Source organism: Dryobates pubescens, chromosome 12, assembly GCF_014839835.1.
Source record: "Dryobates pubescens isolate bDryPub1 chromosome 12, bDryPub1.pri, whole genome shotgun sequence".
In the NCBI taxonomy this organism is placed as follows: domain Eukaryota; kingdom Metazoa; phylum Chordata; class Aves; order Piciformes; family Picidae; genus Dryobates; species Dryobates pubescens.
In genome coordinates, this window is record NC_071623.1 from 11,758,212 (window position 1) to 11,779,132 (window position 20,921).

The window sequence follows — 20,921 nt, forward strand, 5'->3', positions numbered from 1 at the left end:
AGACTAGTGAAGGTGGTGAAGGATCTAGTGAACATGTCTTATGAGGGGTGGCTGAGGGAATTAGGGCTGTTTAGCCTGGAAAGAGGAGGCTGAGGGGACACCTTATTGCTCTTCACAACTATATGAAAGGAGGTTGTGAGGTGGGTGTTGGTCTCTTCTCCCTAGTATCAACTGATGGAATGAGAAGAAATGGCCTGTCATTTGTACCACAAGAGATTTAGGTTGGATATTAGGAAAAATTTCTTCACTGAAAGAGAGGTCAGGTGTTGGAATAGGCTGCTCAGGGAGGTGGTGGAGTCATCCTCTCTGGGGATGTTCAAAAAATGTGTACACCTGGTAGTTTGGGACATAGTTTAATGGACATGGTGGTGCTAGGTTGATGGCTGGACTTGATCTTAGAGGTCCTTTACAACCAAAATGTTTCCATGATTGAAAAGTGTGAAGATAGGAAAAAAATGTGGCACAGAACAGAAAAGCATAGAAAATAAAAGGAAAGGACTTTGACAGATGAAGCAGTAAGAGGAAATATTACTCTTTCTTGCCAATATGGAATGTGGAGAATTTTAGCTCATTTCATTTTTACAACTTCTGACAGCCAATATATGATATCTTGGTCACATTTGCAGGATAACTTTCAAAATCTTTGGAAAGAGGTGTATATATACATATACACACATTTATATATTTTTTACATTTTATTTTTATTCTGAGTTCCAGGTGACTCATACTTGGACTACAAATTCTATTGGACTATTGTTCCAAACACAGAACTTCAAAAACATCACCCAGTCATACACTACGACATTTAAGACCAGCCTTAGCAGCTATAACCTCTACGAAGAAGCAGGTAAAAGGCTGTTGATAGTTGCTATGTATCTTCTTTGATATTGGTGGTGAAATTATAATATTCAAGTCCTCTAACATTAAAGTTTGCAGACATCTGAAAAGAAAATCCTGACTCATATGTTCAACCAGAAGACCAAGACACTTTGTGAAAATCTTGCTTCTTAATGACAGCACCTAAGATACTGTTGAAACTGAGAGAGGAAGGTAAATGAAATCTACTCAAATTTTTCTTTGATAACTAGATGGATATGACAGACAGTTTCCTAAACTTTACTAAATGCTAGGGAAGAAAAAAAATTTAAAATCTTGATTTCTTTAATGCAGTCCTTTAGAGAAATAGGATTTACTGAAAAGTTTACAGGCAATACCAATAATAGTATCCAAAAATCACAATATAGCTGGCAGAAAATTAGAAGGCTACTAAGAATTTAAAAGGAAATAATATTTGTCTTAGTTAGATAGGATTATTAAGGTACATTAGCTTCAAATATATAGAGAAAAAATTATCTCTAATTTACCAGGATTATCAATTTGTTTGAATATTTAGATGACATCTGTTCTTCAAGAAATATATGGATGGATCAAAAAAATCCCAAAACATTAATACTGATTAAGAATTGCAGACATTGAATTGGCATATTAATGGGTACTATTTGCAGCTCAATCTTGATTATAATGAGAGTGCCTGGCCATTATAATTTATGATTTTTAAGTGAAAGCATTTTATTTATTAATAATAATATGTTCATATTTTATTGTGGTTCTAGCATAACACAGCTCAGTTCCAGGTAAGTCTTGAAATTCTGCCAAATTGGCAGAACTATAGTATTATAATCATGGGTACTGCATAGGTTCCACATCAGGAAGACAAGATCTGAAAACTGAAAAGCAAGACTAAATTATAGAATGATATTTTCTTAGTACATTTTAAGAACTATATAAATTACTTATATCATCTTGTACATTATGCTTCATGCTAGGCGTACTGGCAAAGTCCACAACCAATCACAATAAATGTAGCTCAAGGAAAAAACCCCGACTATACCATGACTCTTCCTTCTTCTCAATTATCAGTATAGGATCTAAGTAGCACAAAACAATTATACTAGTTTTAAACACCTTGTTTAAAAGTGCTATTAATCATCACTGCAACACATTTAATGTTAGTATAATGTAGCAGGGCTCACGCTTATGTGCACAGCATTTCTTTCCTGGAGTATTTAAGGGTAGTCATTATTCAGTAAAATACCTATCACTTGAAGAGCAAATTTGGAAACATGGTGTTAAATTGAAATGTAATTTTGCAATAAATCTCTAGAGATTAGATGGAATTAAGTCTCCACAAGCTAACTCATACTGTACTGCCAAACACATACAGATCTCTTTCCCCAGAGTAAAGAAAGGAAAACACATTGCCTTATGCAATGTGACCTTCGGCTCTCACACTTGTCAAAAATAATAAAACTTCTGACTACTGAAATGCTCATTATAAGGTTTGCTTGAAACAACTTTTATTAAACTACCACAGGTATTTAAAAGTCAACCAAATACAAAATCCTAATCTGAATGTTGGCATGGTGCCTTTTGGGAAAAAAAAATCACCAGCTGTTCCAATCTAATAATCCAGGTTGTACAAAGAATACTACATTTAATGTTTCCTCTTTCTTCTTTCTAACTACAGCAACCTTCTCAGAAATGCCATCACTTACTCTTTTCTTTAAGAGATATGAAGGTTAGGAAATGAAAGAGAAAAATAATGGTTCTTGTTTTGCTGTAATCAAACCTGAGACAAAAATATAATAGATGCCAAATGCATAATATATGTACTATTAAAAAATAACTAAGGAATCAGTTTATAATTCTAAACCAGCAGGTTTTGAATACTGTTCATTCCTAATAATCAAGCATAAAACAAATTAACATTAAAAAAAAAAAATCCACCACACAAAAGATGCTAAAAAATAACCTGGAAAAAGTAGGTCAGCAAGATCGGGTATAAGCAGCATGTGCAAAGTTTTTCACTCCAAGCACAAGCTTAGTAAAGCAGCTTTTAAACCAAACACGAATACTGACAGACCTGTGGAGGAACCTGCCTCCTTTTTTGGTCAGGGGACGTGACATACACAGCTTGTGTATATGCATAACTTTTGAATCGTTGTTTAGGAGAAGGTGAAGGTCCCTGGGGTACACTGACTGTGATCTACAAAGAAGAAATTAGAGGCAGAAAGAAGAGACATATGGATAGAAGCATGGATTCTAGGAGTAATGTTTTCGAAAGTGAAGAAAAAGAAATAGGAATGTCATCATCAGTAATATTTTTTGAGGACTTTGTGATGGTCTTAAGAAAAGCTCTCATTTAATCTGACACCCTTTGCAAAAGCAATAAACTATCAGGGTTCAGTACTAGTAGAATACCAATGCAAACTGACAGTTCTCTATAATTTACAAAGGCTCAAAAAACAAGTGATCATCCTGAATAAACAGAACCAATACTGATCTGCAGAACCAATACTCTTAAAAGAGACTGAGCATGCCAAATGAAAGTTACAGATTAAATTCAGACAAGTACACTAAAATCCACTAAATGCTTCAGCAGAGACCGTCTGATAATTTCAGTGAAAAATATACATTAGGTAGCAAGCATAGATTAATTCTAAATATTACATGAGTTTTTTATGAGAGACCAACTGTGAGCTGCAAACAAATGATTTTAATGTAAACAAAATGCTATAAAGTCAAAGACAAATCACAAATATGGAGAAATATCAACTGCTACTCTCTAAGAAAGCTAAACATGTTTCTATCTGTCTATTTAAATGAGAAATCTCCCACAGTATCTCTGTCATTCCTTTGTGGTGCCCTTCCACAATTAAAACACCCAGTGCTATAGAAAAATGCAAATCATTTATTTGCTGAATAGTTACTTTTAAAATAGCCCAGTGCAAGGTGAAAAGCAGTATGAAAGTACAGTCCATGCAGACAAGTACATCTGACTTGCCTATGATGAAGCAACTTTGTTCATTCTGACTGATTTTTTTTGCCTTCCACTGGCCATCAAATATGAAACTTATGAGGTGGGTAAGGGAAACAATCACTTTAGAGCAGCAAGATGAAAGCAGTAAAGTGAAACAACTCACTTCCTGTGAAAAATGCTCTTGATGATGTACTTGTATATGCTCTTCTTTAGTGACCCTTGAATGTCGTGGCAACATCTCCACCTCCCTGATGGCTTCCATGGTGACTTGCTGGGGTAGAACTTGGAAGAGAGAGGTCACGTACATTAAGATGGACTTCTTATCTGGACAGGCAGTGGCAACATCTGGAAGGCAAATTAACACGCATCATTTTGGTTTTCACATTAGACACAAGCCAGACAGCTTCATGGAAAGTTGATAGACTAATGAGCATTCTTTTGTCCACTTGAGTTCTCTAGAGACTAATTAAAACCTTAAAATCAGTTCCAGGATTAGAGACTAAACTTGCATACCAATGAGAAGGAGCCAAAGTTTACAAAGGCAACATGAACATTCTTTCTATATTTCTTTAGTCAAAATGCATACAGTATACAGTGTGACACTGTGATCCTCAGTCAACAGGACTAGACATAAGAAAAGGTCTATTTTCTTGTGCTGTATGAATACTACAGTTAAAAATATATAAGGACAAGCTCATTTTCACAGTCCTGCCTCGTGGTGCTTATCCTGATTTAAGTCTACTCAGCTCCAACAAAGCAACCATGCAGACACTTGCCACTCCTACATCCCTTTGGTGGGTTGAGGAGGAGAAAATATAAAAAAAAACCTCAAAGGAGTTGAGACAAAGGACAAAGAAGGTTTGCTCACCAGTTATGGTCACAAGCAAAAGACAGACTCAGATGAAACAATTGATTTAATTTAAACACCACAATGACCATTATTTACCAACTGAATCTAAGTAGGGCAGTGAAATAGAACCAGATCTTAAACACACTTGTCCCCCATCCCTCCCTTCTTCTCAGGCTCAGCTATGCTTTGGATTTCTCTACCTCCTCCCCCACCAGTAGGGCAGGAGAACAGGGAACAGGAGTTGCAGTCTGTCCATCACATCTTCATTTTGCCACTCCTTCCTCTTCAGGTGGAAAACTCCTTACAGTTCTCCCCTGCTACAATGTGACGTTCCTCCCCTGGGAGACAGTCCTCCATAACTTTCTCCAAATAAGTGTGAATTCTTCACAGCTTGGGATCCTACCTATGACAGATGACTCCAGCAGAGTCTTGCATCAGAGTCACATCCTTGCTCAGAAGCAGCCACATGCTCCAATGTGGGGTCCTCCATGGGCTACAGACGGGATTCTGCCCCACTGCTGGTCTTTAAGTGCTGCAAGGGCTCAGCCAGCCATCTTACCAGAGGCCAAATGGGAATCTCTGCTCCAGTATGCCACCCTCTCTCCTTCCTCACTGACCTTGCTGTTAGCATGGTTGCTTCTACTGCCCAACTCCTCTTCAAAGTAAAAGAATCTCCAAAACCAAAGGAACACACTTAACAGGTTTTGCCTCTCTTAAATATCACAGAGGTGATGATTGCCTTGGACTTGGCCAGAACTGGGTCAAGTTCAGAGCCAGGGTACCTTCTCAAAGCTTCTTAGAGAAGCCAGAACAGTAGCCCCCTCCTCTGATACCAAAACTACCCCAGACACAAATTTAACACACCACAACACATTATTGAATCATTGCAAGCAACACTTATGTAATAAAAATATCAATAAAACAAACAAAAATATTTACAGGTGTTCCTAGCAAATAGGTTCATACAAAACAACCACTAAAGCTGAGCTACATAGCTTTATTATTCTACTTACTTCTATATTCCTCATGAAGTAGAATAGACCAAACCAGGTTGTAAGAGACGTTCAAGATCATCGTGTCCAACCTATCATCCAAGACCACCTAATCAACTAAACCATGCAACCAAGCACCCTATCAAGTCTCCTCCTGAACACCTCCAGTGACGGTGACTCCACTACCTCCTCGGGCAGCCCATTCCAATGGGCAATCACTATCTTCTGTGTAGAGCTTCCTCCTAACCACCAGCCTAAACCTCCCCTGGCACAGCCTGAGACTGTGTCCTCTTGTTCTGGTGCTGGTTGCCTGGGAGAAGACATCAACCTCTGCCTGTCTACAACCTCCCTTCAGGTAGCTGTAGAGAGCAATAAGGTCACCCCTGAGTCTCCTCTACTCCAGGCTAAGCAACCCCAGCTCCCTCAGTCTCTCCTCATAGGGCTTGTGTTCCAAGCCCCTCACCAACTTTGTTGCCCTTCTCTGGACACATTCCAGCAAGTCAACATCCTTCCTAAACTGAGGGGCCCAGAACTGGACACAGTACTCGAGGTGTGGCCTAACCAGTGCAGTGTACAGGGGCAGAATGACCTCCCTGCTCCTGCTGGCCACACTGTTCCTGATGCAGGCCAGGATGCCATTGGCCCTCTTAGCTGCCTGGGCACACTGCAGGCTCATGTTCAGCCTACCATCAACCAGCACCCCTAAGTGCCTCTCTGCCTGGCCGCTCTCCAGCCACTCTGACCCCAGCCTGTAGCTCTGCATGGGGTTGTTGTGGCCAACATGCAGAACCCGGCACTTGGATATGTTCCATCTCATGCCGTTGGACTCTGCCCATCTGTCCAGCCTGTCAAGGTCCCTCTGCAGAGCCTCTCTACCCTCCAGTAGATCAACTCCTGCCCCAAGCTTGGTGTCGTCTGCAAATTTACTGATGATGGACTTAATGCCCTCATCCAGACCATCAATAAAGATGTTAAAGACCATGGGGACCAGCACTGATCCTTGGGGCACACCACTGGTGCCTGGCCGCCAGCTGGATGTGGCACCATTCACCACCACTCTCTGGGCTCAGCCCTCCAGCCAGTTCCTAACCCATCGCAGTGTGCTCCCGTCCAAGCCATGGGCTGATAGCTTGGCCAGGAGTTTGCTGCGGGGGACAGTGTCAAAGGCCTTGCTGAAGTTCAGGTAGACTACATCCACAGGCCTCCCCACATCCACCAGGCGGGTCATCTGATCATAGAAGGAGATCAGGTTGGTCAGGCAGGACCTACCCTTCCTGAATCCATGCTGGCTGGGCCTGATCCCTTGGCCATCCTGTAAGTGCTGTGTGATTGCACTCAAGATGACCTTTTCCACAATCTTGCCTGACACTGAGGTCAGGCTGACAGGCCTATAATTCCCTGGCTCATCCAACCGGCCCTTCTTGTGGATGAGCATCACGTTGGCCAGCTACCAGTCTTCTGGGACCTCTCCAGTGAGCCAGGACTGCTGAAAAATGATGGAGAGCGGCTTGGCCAGCTCATCTGCCAGCTCTCTCAGCACCCTAGGATGGATCCTATCTGGTCCCATGGACTTGTGGGGATCCAAGCAGCTGAGGAGATCTTTAATTACCCCCTCCTGGAACAGAGGGAAACTATGCTGCTCCCTGGCTCCTTCTCTGGAAGACATTCTGTCCTATTAGTAAAAATTGAGGTGTTAAGTACCTGCAAAGAAAGTGCTAAGTACCTGTATTCACAGATGTTAAAATACATAAGAGAAAAGCTAAAACAACCCCAGCTTATAAAATCTTTGCAGACATTAGTATTAAGAACAAAAACCCTATGTGAACACAAAAATTATTTCAGATTTTGCACGTAGCCATGATGTACATCAGCAGGAAAAATGGTTTACCTGACTCAACATTTCAAGCCAGTAGCAATTTGTAAAAATGTAAGGCATGTGGCAGCTCTTTGAAGTATTTACTTTGTTATTTGCTACTGACATTTACTTCCTACACTCAATCCAGTGAATCAAGTTGTAAAGACTGTTGTACAAGAAATTAATCATTAATTCCATAACTGTTTTAACATGAGAGCTGGCCTAAAGCCAAGAGCTCTGAGGTTTTATTCAGACTCAGTAATGCTACAGGGTGGCACCTCATACTCTCTTGCTAGAATGCAGAATACATGAGGGCACCTTATTTTAAATGCTTCACATGTATTTGCAAATCAAGAAAAACAATCCTATCAATATTTTTTTAATTTGACTTTCTGATTATCTCATTATCTTTCCTTGATAAATTAAGAAAGACATGAAGGATTGGTTCTACTTACACAGAATATGTGCATTAAAAAATACAAACAAACAACAACAACAACAAGAAAAAACAACCAACAAACAAACCCCATGACCTTTCCAAATCAAGTCATGCTACAGCCCTCAGTCACCACAGGCTTCAATTTTGTGATAAAATTCGGTCCCAAAAGTATTTTGCTATTCCTATCTTCTTGTCTTCTCATTACTATTTTAACAGCATTTTGTTAATACTCCATGTCCCCTTGCTTTATACAGGAAAGAGTACACAATGAAAGAACAAACATCAGCATCAGCTGTGATTTTTACCATTTGTTGTTCATTAGTTTCCTTTTCAAAATGTTCTGACAATCAAAAAGGTAAATACTTTATCACTTATCTATACAAATACCTCACATGAAAAATGAAATAAGTACCTTGCAAACAATATGCATGCCAAAATTTGTCCACCCATTCTGTCTGACAAATGAAAAGTACATATGCAGCTGTCAGAATTCACTGACAAATAAGGAAAGATGTAATTATTTAACCACAAAAACTAAACAGCACTAATTACACAACGACAGCTAAACAACCATTGTTGCAAAGCCTGGAATCTCAATCTGCTCTCAAAAGTTTTAATATTTTTTTTCCCTTCAGGCTCTTGAATTATCAGAATAGAAATGACTTTTGCTACCCTGTCCTATACTCTTGTCTTCACAATTTTAAATGATTTAAAAAAATATATTAAATATATTTCTAATATATTGTCTTTACCCCCTGTTAAGACTGGTGCCTTTTTTTTTAAAAGTCCTATTAATTAGGCAGTGAATAAAACTTGTGTGGAAGTTCACTAGTTCCTTTGAAATATGCCTGCTTTAATTTCTGGGGACAAAATACCTGTCAAGCCAACCTTTTAAAAACTGATCTCCAAATCTTGGAGGAATATGTCAGTGTGGCAGTTTAGGCTGCACCCTGTAAATCCATCTGCAAAATCATGCTCTTCCTCTTTCTTCCCTCTCTGCTCCCGTGGGAGATGCTCCCTTTTGGGTAATGGTGGGGGAATATCTCAAGACCTCTTAGATCTGGCTGGGCCTAATGCCAGAAGGAGAAAGGGGGGCAGTCTGAGACCTGGCCAGCCTGAGACTAGCCTAGCAGTGGTGGGGGTTGGAGTGGGAAGAAAAAGCCTTGGGGGTTTTTGGGTAGACCCTCAGGTGGGGAGAAGGGAAGTGTTGGGGGCCTTTGGGTGTGCTGTATGGGACTCTGTACACTTTGGGATATCTTTGCCGTTATGCTTTTGCAATTTTTGTAAAACACCAATTGCTTTTCTTTTTCCATCACTTTCCAATCAATTTTGTGCAAGTGTTATTCCTCTGTCCCTCTTGGGGCAACAGAGGATCTGTCTGGCTCTAAAGCAGAAGAGTCAGATATTTAAGAAAATGAAGTCAACATATGTAGACTACATATGAAGACAACATACACAGACAACATATGCAGACATCAGATACAGGTTTTGAGAGAAGTAAAAAACAACAAAAAAAGAAATTATCCAGGAATATTTTCCAAAACCTAAGAGTCTTCTTTGAATTCAGTTCTGAAACATCACTTTCTGAACGTTTTCATCTCAATTCTTGACAATAATCAACCAGGATAAGATTGAAAAGAAGAAAAAACAAACTAGACTAGAGTTTTAAATGGGAAACATCATAACATTAAGACATATTAGTAGTATAATTTGTGCATCAATTGAGAACACAAAAGTCTTTTGGAGAGCTGTGGAAACCATTCCAGCTCTTTAAACAAGAGAGTTATGCAAAAGTACCTTCTGCTGGAGAAAACTTCATTCTGGCAGCTTAATTTTTTTTTTTTTTTTTGGGGGGGGGGGGGAACCAAAAACAAAAACAAACAAAAAAACCCAAACCCACCCAAAACCACCAACAGTGACATTAGAATTAACCAGGTTGGAATAGACCTTAGAGATCATCGAGTCCAACCTATCATCCAGCACTATCTAATCAACTAAACCATGGCACCAACCACCCCATCCAGTCTCTTCCTAAACACCTCCAGGGATGCATTCTTGCACTCAGGCTGAAAAGTGTCACACATTGTTTACGGACCCAGTTTTTGACACATCATGTGATTCATAGACTGGCTTACCTAGGATGTGGTTTCTTTAAACATCTTTTATAGTGAAAGAAAAAAAACCAACAAACTCCTTTGTAGGAAACAGAACAGGATCCTGACTTTACCCACTGACCGTTTAGAAGGATTAGTCTCTCCAAGGGAGGTCTCAAGAGCTTTACACTTGGCAAAGTAAAGAGAAACAAACCCAAACCCTTTTAATACACAGGCTGAAAAACCTGTCTGATACTAAGTAGACATTGTAACAGCTAGAATTCAACCATGAATTTTAATGTACAATAACAAGACATGACTACTGGGCAACAAGTCCCGTAAGAGCAGGAACAATCTGGTATCACTGCAGAACTTAAAAATGATGAAATAAACATGAATTCATCACTCTAATTAGAGGTTTCATTTGTGAAGCAATTTGCCTGGTAAAAATTCACTACAGCTTGATTTTTGCTAACAAATATTCTTCATTTTCTGATGACCATAACTACAAATTTAATTGGCTGTTGAAGATGAGTCACTGTAATAAACCTGCAATATTCTGAAATAAATTCTTTTCTATAGGATGCAGTGCCAAAAGAGTAAACAAATAAAGAAATAAAGCAAACGTCTTTGAAAAGTCATTTTTTTATAAACTTTGCAGTTCATATCTGGTTTATTCTTGCATTTGCATTGTCTATCTACGAGCAATTTCCTGCCAATATTCCCAATTCTAGTGGAAATAAGCATTTTTATGAGATGAATGAAAGTGAGAAAGATACAAAACACCTACATAAGCTCCATGTTAAAAAGTATTTTAGAGATCTACCCAAAAGAACAAAATGCAGCATTTTGTTAGTCAGTCAGGGCCACACACAAATTACAAGCATTTGTGAAAACATTGCTTCCAATATTCAAATCCAAATCTGCTTGTAGCTCTTCCTCTTCATTAATATTATTTATTAATATTTTGTTTTCTCAAAGCTTTCAGTAAATAATAGTTCTGAAACTATTTGTGCTGATTCCACTCTTTGTATCAAACTAGTAGTAAATTAGCTAACTAACATCTGCCTGGCAAGTCTCACAAAAGCATTTTGAATTAAATTCCATAAAAACTAAATCATATATTTTGATCAGGTTTTCAAGAATCACAGAATATTAGGGGTTGGAAGGGATCTTTAAAGACCATGCAGTCCAATCCCCCTGCCAGATCAAAGTCACCTAGACCAGATCACACAGGAGCACATCCAGGTGGATTTTGAATATTTGCAGAGAGGGAAACTCCACAACCACCCTGGGCAGCCTATTCCAGTGTTCTGTCATCCTCACAATTAAAAAAAGTTTCCTTATGTTTCTATGCAATTTCCTATGCTTCAACTTTCACCCTAGATCTGCAGTCAAAACTTTGTGAGTGTATGAGAAAACATAACTGTTTGATTTTAAATAGCAAGAAAAAAAACAAGATTTCATTCTCACATGGGTGCATTATAGTCATAGTACCATAGCATGGTACTCTTAGTAAAGAGGTAAATAACTGATTTATTCTGTCATCTTACATGAGTTTAAAAAAGGGAAAAAAAAAAAAAAAAAGAAAAATAGTAAAAATGAAAACTGAGTGGCTCCACTTCTTGCCAGTGATATAAGAAGCATTCAAAATATTATTTGGAACAGGACTGAGCAAAAGCCAAATTTTTGGGAGATGTGTTTCAGTGGCTTACATGAATAAGCCTAGTGATCACAGTCTTGTTTTGTGAAATGAACTGCTAGCAAAAGGCATGAAATACAGAGAATTGAAAAGAGAGTGGAAACCTGGAAGACCAATGGAGACCTATATACAGACAGTGGCACTGCTCTTTTCCCTCTTTTCTGTAGCTATAAATACCCATTCACCTAAAACTAGCAAGAAACTCCCAGAAGAAAACATCATTAATTTTTCAAAAGACTTTTCCTTAAGAAAGTAAATAATTTAAACCTTATGACTAAGGCCTACAGAATACAAAATGCTGATAGCAACCATCCTTCTGTAGGCTCCATTGAATGAGTAGTGTGAAAAAAATCTCTTCAGAAGATTAAGACACTTCTGCTTGTCTTTTAGAATTACAAAGACATCTCAGAATTTGTGAGATTAAAGTGTTGTGGGATTCAAGTATTAAAAAATTCAGTAGCAGTGAATACCTTAAATCTGTCTAAATGTCTGTTCTGATTTGCTCTGCGAGTGTGAAGGAGCCTTGGACTAATGTGCAAGCCCTGTCCTGGTTCAGTGAATTTGACACAACATCTGATTTTGAAATCTGAAAAATCAGACTTAACTCCTATGCTGAAGAGCAGAGGTAAACCTTATTTTTCTTCACTTTCTTTACAATGTTGGGGTTTTTTTGCAATAACACCATAAACTTCGCACCATAAGATGTATCTAGGATGAGCATCTTTTTAGCGGCAAAAATACAGAAAGAAATTAAGTCAAAATGGCAATGGAATAAAACACTGGTTTGAAATAGCAGGGGTGTATATGCTAAAAAATTTATCACACATGTTGTATATTAATCATTTTGTCAATGACTAGGAATGGAGTTCTCAAATTTTCTGGGATAATAAAAGGCAATATTTAATCTTACCATAACACTGACATATATGGCTGAAAGCTCAGTTCAGTTATTCAGAACCCTCAAATGCAAATGCTTTGAGGGGCAAGGTAGGGGAGCAGAGAAAAGAGTGGTTAAATACATTCTACTGCCTGGATCCTACTGAAGAGCATTGCAGATAAAGAGAGATCAAGAAAATTGAGCTAACTGCTGACTCTCTAGTCAGGAATGTTCTACAAAAATGGTAACATTAGCAGACACCTGAACAGTAATTTTGATAAGAATATTTCAGATATCAACAAATGGGCAAATAATTAAGAGAGTAAAAGGGTCAATATTTCAAAATATTGTACTTTTTCCATTTTACTTTTACAAATATTTAGCCTAAAATATTTTTACTTGTGTATTTCTCTGTTGTCAATCCCTGTTTAAGGTATATCTCATTCAGCATGGAAACTGCATCAACAAAAGTCAAAGACTGAAAAAATATTTCTGTAACAAAGTTTTATCAAATGCCTTATAAGTTTTCTCCAAAACCTAGGCATGATTGATTCTACCTGAGTCTAGATTATGATTTGCTGTAGTATCAAGAAGATTTTGCCTTTTGGGTTACCGGCTATACACACGGAGAAAGTTTAGCTCCAGTCATGACTTTGTTTTACCCGCTGCAAAGTTATGTGCACAAAACAAGCTTTGCTGATTCTGGACTTTTGAGAACTGTGAAAAATAAATAAATAAATAAATGGAATAATAACTCATAACTCAGTCAGTATTACCCTTTTCCAAACACCAGCATAATCAGTGAGTAAAAACACAGCATCAACACCAATGAATGAAAATAAATTGGACAACTCAAATATATGAATTAACATTCAGCTTTGCTAATTACATCTATTATGCCTTCTTATCAAGCTGATTAAGAGAATTAATTTAGAATGTAAGATATTTCATAGCAAATATTTCTGTCAGGCAACTAAGAAAAAAAGTAATTAGAAACTGAACACCAGTAACTAAAGATTTTGTAGGTTCTTATGGAAATACATTAACTCCTTGTACTTAATTGTTAAATCTATCATTAAAAAACAATAGGATATAAGATAAAAAGGGCAATAGACAACTAAACAGACTATCTTGAATAGACAATAGAGAAAGCATTATGCTTACTGGATGACTGATACAGCACTGAATAAGAGAAAGTAATAGTTGTTCAAGTAAAGTCAAAAGCCACTTGAAAGCACTTTTCTGTGATATTGGGTGTAAGATGAGGGAGAATTGTAAGCCTTTAATCTTTTACTAGCATGTTTTCCTAAAATGAAATAATACATCACAGCTAGGATTAAAAGATGAAATTGAGATCATAGTCTTAAAGTTATAAAGACACTCCATAGTCAGTACTCAGTTTCAAGATATTTTTGTAAAGTATTTTGGGAAGAAATTATAACGGCATATATTACAGTACTTGTTTTAGCAGTATATGAATAAAATAAAGAAGGTTTTGAAACTTCTGTCTAAGATCTGAGGAGAATATTGTTTCCCAGTACTGATATAGTTATTTAGTAAAAGACAGGATTTCATTCTATAAACCCTATATTATTCATACAGAAACAAAACACAGTGATTGTAAAGGAAAATATGAATGCTGTCAGGACAGAAGAAATTCAACTCTATCTAAATGTATCTAAGCGAAGCACTCCAGAACCTTCACTGGTGTCTGCAGAGTTCAGGTACTCTGCTTCTGTATTACACCTTCCTTTTATTCTCATGTAAAAGGTCATATTTCTGATATCAGGGCAAAGTAATGATCACCTGAGGTTAATCTCTTCCAAAACTGATGCAGCAAAATGGTACAAATTACTGCATGCAGCTTGTACTCTGTGAGAGCCTTACTTTCCATAGTCTCAAACAATGCATGCTGGTACCTGGCCTGTATAGCCAAGGCAGTGGTTTTTGATGGCCCTTGATGGCTCTCAATGATTTCCTTCCTCAAGCTACTGACCAAGACTGTTCCTGAAAGATGGTTTAACAATGGAAAGAGGCAAATTTTGCAGACCTGCATTTCCCTCTTTCCTTGTGCTAAACATACTGCAACTGCTGCAGGGAAAGGCCTGTGATAGGCATTACGCTTCAGGGGCATCCTGCAAATCAGCATGGTCTCCGCTCCCTGGGGAGACCACCCCCATGCCCAGAGGATATGAAAGGACTGCAACCTCTCAGGCCCATGTTGTTGCATCTACCACAGAATTTTCCTTATGTTCACTTGGAACCTCCTATGCTCCAGCTTGCACCCATAGCCCCTTGTCCTGTCATTGGACATCACTGAGAAGAGCCTGGCTCCATCCTTCTGACACTCACCCTTCATATATTTGTAATTTAAGAAGAAAAAACTTAACTGCAATTACCTGAGTAATGAGAAATATTTGTGGCTGGACAGTCCGAATATAGAATCATAGAATGGTTTGGGTTGGAGAGGACCTCCAAAGATCATCTAGTCCAAACCCCTCTGCAGTAAGCAGGGACATCCTCAACTAGATCAAGTTGCCCAGAGCCCTGCTGAACTTCGCCTTGAGTATCTCCAGGGATGGGGCCCCAACCACCGCTCTGAGCAACCTGTTCCAGTGTTCCACTACCCTCATGGTAGAGAACTTATTCCTAACATCCAATCTAAATCTACTCTTCTCTAGTTTGAAGCCATTGCCCTTCATCCTATCCCTCTGTAAACAGTCTCTCTCCATCCTTCCCGTAGGTCCCCTTCAGGTACTGGAAGGCCACTACTAGGTCTCTCCAGAGACTTCTCTTCTCCAGGATGAATATCTCCAGCTCCCTCAGCCTGTCCTCATAGCAGAGGTATTCCAAAACCCTGATCATTTTTGTGGCCCTCCTCTAGACCCACTCAACCAGATCCATGTCCTTCTGTATTGAGGGCTCCAGAGTTGGATGCAGTACTCCAGGTGAAGTCCCACCAGTGCAAAGTGACAGAATCACTTCACTCAATCTGCTGGCCATGCATCTTTTCATGTGGCCCAGGATGAAACTGACCTTCTCAATCCCATATTTTAAGGAATCTACCTCCTTTTTTTTTCTGCTGAAAAGCCTAAAAGTAAGCTTCTATTTGCATTTCTGGTGTGTTGCTATCAAGATAGTCTGGAAAAATACATTTTGCAAATGTAAATTTTTTCAGCAGCAGGTTTTGAATTAAAGCCACGCTGAGCCTATTAGACCACATACTGGGATGCCATTCTGCTTGGGGCACAGTAAACTGCTCTCCGATCCGCTCTTCATGATCAAGTTGTTAAATACATTCAGGACAGATATTTGTGAATATAACTCCTAGCAACATTTTCTGTGGCATGGCAATACCTTTTGAGGTGAACTGTTACTTGCTCTCCATTTAATTATTTTCTAAGTGAAACAAACAAATCCAACAAAACCATTAATGTATTTCTACAATATATTTCCACCCTTGTGCACTTTACCATGTGTTTTCTGTCTTTAAGATATTCTGAAAAAAAAAATAAATTAATTGTTTCAAATAGTCTCTGGCAAACTGTTTAGCAAACTGAACATCTGTCATCTGGAGAAGGTGGTATAGGAAGAAGAAAATAGAGCTATAATTGCTTCAGCAGAATCTCTAAAGGTTCAGAATGAAGAGTCCTCTTTGACTGTATGCCAATGAACCATATGCAATGTGTCAAGAGCATTTCAGGATGTGAATGAATACTGGAGTGACAATATGAATAAATATGAGAACTTGTTTTGAGAAATCCAGAATAAATGCAATTTTATATGGGGCTAGTGTTGAAGAAACAGTGAAATAAATCCAGGTTAAAGTAAGGTATCCTATAAAAAATGCATATTTTAGAGACTAAGAAATCAACAGTTTAGTGACCCCTATTTAAATAGGCCACACCAGGGGTCTTCCCTATTCTAGGCAATGGAAGCTTCAACCTAACTGATTAAATACAAGTTTATGGGACACCGACAAGCACGGTGAAGAATGTGAGATTCCAAAGGGAGGTGAAAATCATACAGCACAATGCAGTCAAGCTGAGTTTGAAGACATCAGATCTACAATACCTACTTAAAGAAAGTTTAAGTATCCCTTGATGAGGGGAAAGCCTACATGGGATTCCCAAAATCAGTTCTGCAGTACTGGTTTGTTTAAGATTCTGTGTCTGACATCACTGTTAAAAGGCTTTCCCATATCTTTCTTAGTTCAAAAGTATTAACATTCTCTATGGTCTTCTCTACCAGACAAAAGGATAATATGATTTCAGCATGCAGGCAGCTAATTCCAGGAATGCTTTATGACAATCGTGGCATAGGAACAACCGAGAAAGAATTGCAATATTTTTGTGGATGGTTTTATTAAATAATACTAACAGACTACCTACAGATGTTGCAGAAACCATAGGAGAGACCATCTGGACAGCTTTTCTCTGCTAGCCTTTGGCTGTTTTCATCCCTAAACTGAAAAGACAAATATGAACTAAAAGAAGTTCCCTCAAAGTTGTGATTCCGCCTCCTTTCTCCAATTAAAAAAGTTTAAAACAAAGTGGAATAACAACAGTTTGCCATGTGATGGGAATGCTTGCAACAAAAAGATGTTTGTGCCATCTCCGGGGGTGGAGATTCACCAATCTGACACGCTGAATGGCTGAAGGGTGAGACTTTAGAATATAAAATAGTTCTATTTTGGCTAAAACTAAACTAAGTTTGTTGTAGCAAGGCTAAAACAACAGAAACAAACACCTTGGACAAAGATCTTGAAGCTGTAGCACCTGAGCAAAGACCTTGGCAGAGAACTATCTGCAAAATAAATGTTAAAGTGTACATCCTGGAATATGATAGTGAACCAGAGGAAGTACATGCTAAACACACATGTCTATGTTAGTCAACTCAAATCACACTAGACATCGTGTAGAATGCAGGGGAAGATCAGATTAGAATATTAAAAAAATACCAACCAAACAAGGGAAATATCTCTCTGCACAGAGAAGACTGAAAATCCAGCAGAGAGAGTCAACTGAGTATACTGCTTTTTTTTCCACCCAAGACAGGGAAAACTTCTTGATAAGAATGATACCCTCAACATACATCTGTCATGGCTTCAGTTCAATCTACTGAAAAGTACACAATACCATATGTAAGAAAAGTGGTGGCTGGAGCCAAGCATCACAGAGCTTGTAGTTTGGGCTGCAATTTGAGTGGCTTCCCATTTTCCAGAGGCTGCTTCTGGTTTCCCATTTTGAGGTGCTATGGCTGGTTTGCTTCTTCTGCTTCTATGGTACTCTTGCAGCTGTTGCTTTTATGCCATATATGGTATTCATATATTGTATTACTTACATTTAACTCTCCTTATCTCAGCCCACAGGGCTTTTTGTGTGTTTCACTCACTCTCAATAGTGGGAAGCGAGTCCCATTAGATCAGACTGTCTTAAACCAGGACAACAGCTTAACTTTTGCTAGGATTTGTATTACACATTAATGATACTGCAAAGACTTGCATCTCCAGCTTTGTTGGATGTTACCTTGGAGCTGGTAACTTGAGTTAGATTTTTGCAGTTAGTGCATTTATCGAGGGCAATTCTGAATTTATTCTGTCACTTGAACACATTAAACCTATGCATTTTTACCTTTCTGAAACTCTGTCAGTGAAAATCCTTATTTGGGCTCAAAAAGTGACAAAACCCAGGATTGGCTAAAGTTTCAGTAAAAGTCCTGGGGCTCTACTGCCCCTGTACACTGCACTGGTTAGGCCACACCTTGAGCACTGTGTCCAGTTCTGGGCCCCTCAGTTTAGGAAGGATGTTGACTTGCTGTAACATGTCCAGAGAAGAGCATCAAAGTTGGTGAGGGGTTTGGAACATAAGCCCTACGAGGAGAGGCTGAGGGAGCTGGGGTTGCTTAGCCTGGAGGAGGCTCAGGGGAGACCTTATTGCTTTCTACAACTACCTGAAGGGAGGTTGTAGACAGGCAGGGGCTGGTCTCTTCTCCCAGAATTTTGCCTCAAAAGTACAGGTAAACAAAGCCACTACATCTGTGATAAAATGTATTCATTTCATCTGGGAAACCTCCATTTAGCATTGCCTCCCTCAAAAGCCCACTGAATGTTTCAATGTTTAAATACACCATCCTCTAGTCCATCACAATGCATTGGTGAGCTAAATAAACATTGCAGTGGTTTGTGAAAGGCAGGTTGTTGTGTCTGCCTGTACTCAACAATGAAAGACTAAGAAATGGCAATTTATTCTTTTCAAGAGTAAATGTAAAGACTTCGATGTTCCAAGCTGATAAAAGCAATCTATAGAGATTTTTAAAAAGGAAAAGAGAAGAAAGTTGTATTATTTGATTGGATAGCAACTTTAAAACACAAAGATGATTAGTCATGAAAGAATGCAAATCCTGATCCAAAGAATTATAATTTTGGAAATAATACAAATTTTGAGATACCCTGAAGCTAACCACCCTTCAAGATCCCATGGGAATACCGGTCAAAATAAAGCACAGTTTCTTTTAAAAGCCCAAGTGGTGCATGCCTGGCTACATCCAGCAAATGCACCATGAGATCAGATGTAGGCAAAACTGAACCCTGTATCTCATGCATGTTGTAATACTCTCCAAATTATTATGGTCAAACTTCATAAAATAGCCACAACTGCAGTAAATACATATGGCGTTCTGTAGACCAGAGCATTCAAGGAGTCAGAGAAATCTCAGTCTTAAAATGCAAGACTTATTTCCACCCCCCCCCCGCCCTTCATATATCAATTTCAAATGATAAATCAAATTCTTTTTCAAGAAAGATATTATTGATTTTAATTCAGAAAGCATTAAGAAGATATTCTCTGTAATTCTATGTCCTGATCACACTTGTTTAAGAATGATAAACCAGAAGTGGAACAGAAAAGAGCTGTGAATGTTAAGTAGGAGACAAGATAGCAAAAAATGAAAACCTGTAGAGAGTCTAGTCAAACAAAGGCTGAGAACAGGCATGAATGTTCTTTATAAATATACCATGGAGTAAAAACAATCAAAGCAAAAAGCACCAACCTCAAGGACAAAGGAAGCAAAAAGAACAAAACCGAACAAAATTAACCTGAAGTAATGCATTGCCAAATGCAGTCACACCTGCACTAAAGTTTGTCACCTTCAGCAAATGAAGTTCTGAGAGAGACAAAGGAATAGCAGCAAAGCTTGCAACTGAGGAAATTAATAAAAGCAATGAGAAATTTGCCTGAAATCCCAGATAATAGGACTCAATGCATCAGATTCCTCATGTTCTGTTATTTTTCCTTCATCTACATTGTACTTAATGCAAATTATTTTTCAGCTATACATTTTCTATACAACTTACTTCTATAGTTCCATATTTTTCTTCCTATGAACTCTAGTCCCTTGATTTTTTTTTCTAATTATTCAGTATAAGTGGAAATATGTGAATACACTATCCCAGCAAAAATAACAATAAACACGTGTCATGTCTGACTACTGGTAGAACTTTTGACAAAACATTACTCTAAAGATGCAACAGAGCTTTTGCATATCTAGAGTATACATCCAACTAATAGTACATCAACAGAGCATGTGAAAGAAAGTTGCAGATTAGTGTAAATGTAAATAAAAACGTATTAGAACAATCAGCAATTTTATTACATATTTATCATGCATTATGTTAATTAAGAAAATGCATGCAACCCTGAAAATGGAGTTAGACAGGACTATGAAGCAACACAGTAAAAATTACCCAGGTTAAATCTAAACTTTGGTTGTAAAATACTTTAACAGGAAGAAGAATTTGGGGATAAGGACTAACTAAAATATGACATGCAAATTTTAATAAAATAAACACTCCTGGAAAGTGATGGTAGAACTGCTAGTTCCACAACTCATATACTATCCCTTGCTCTTCAGCTTAACAGTGTTAATTGTCATTTCTTGAACTCTATTTAAAATGGATGAAATTACAAAATGCTTGGACTGACCAATTGAATAAGTATATAGTTGTCAACCTAACATCCACTTAAATCACTTTCTCATAGATAACTGCTACTTTTTCACTGGAACCCATCAACTCAGTAACAGGATTTTATCAGAGCAAACTGATATTTCTCCTTCCTCCTGTCACCTTCCCACTACCCATCCCACCAGTCTCACTTCTACTTGGCTCTTGCAATTCAGATTTGAGGGAGTGATAAACCCATATTTCCTTTCTATCCCTAAAGTCTTTTAAGACTCTGCTTCTAGCAGACGATTGGACTCATTGCGGATAGCTTTCCCTGAAGTTAAATCTACC

General features: G+C 38.3%; 1 protein-coding gene across 1 annotated transcript in view; it reads right to left on the reverse strand.

Annotated features, from left to right (window-relative positions):
• Positions 1-20,921, reverse strand: part of DMD (dystrophin) — a 1,125,431-nt gene that overhangs the window by 755,172 nt on the left and 349,338 nt on the right. The window contains exon 8 of the mRNA XM_054165818.1: positions 3,984-4,165. Coding sequence (XP_054021793.1) covers positions 3,984-4,165 — 182 coding nt within the window. The remainder of the gene's footprint in view (positions 1-3,983; positions 4,166-20,921) is intronic.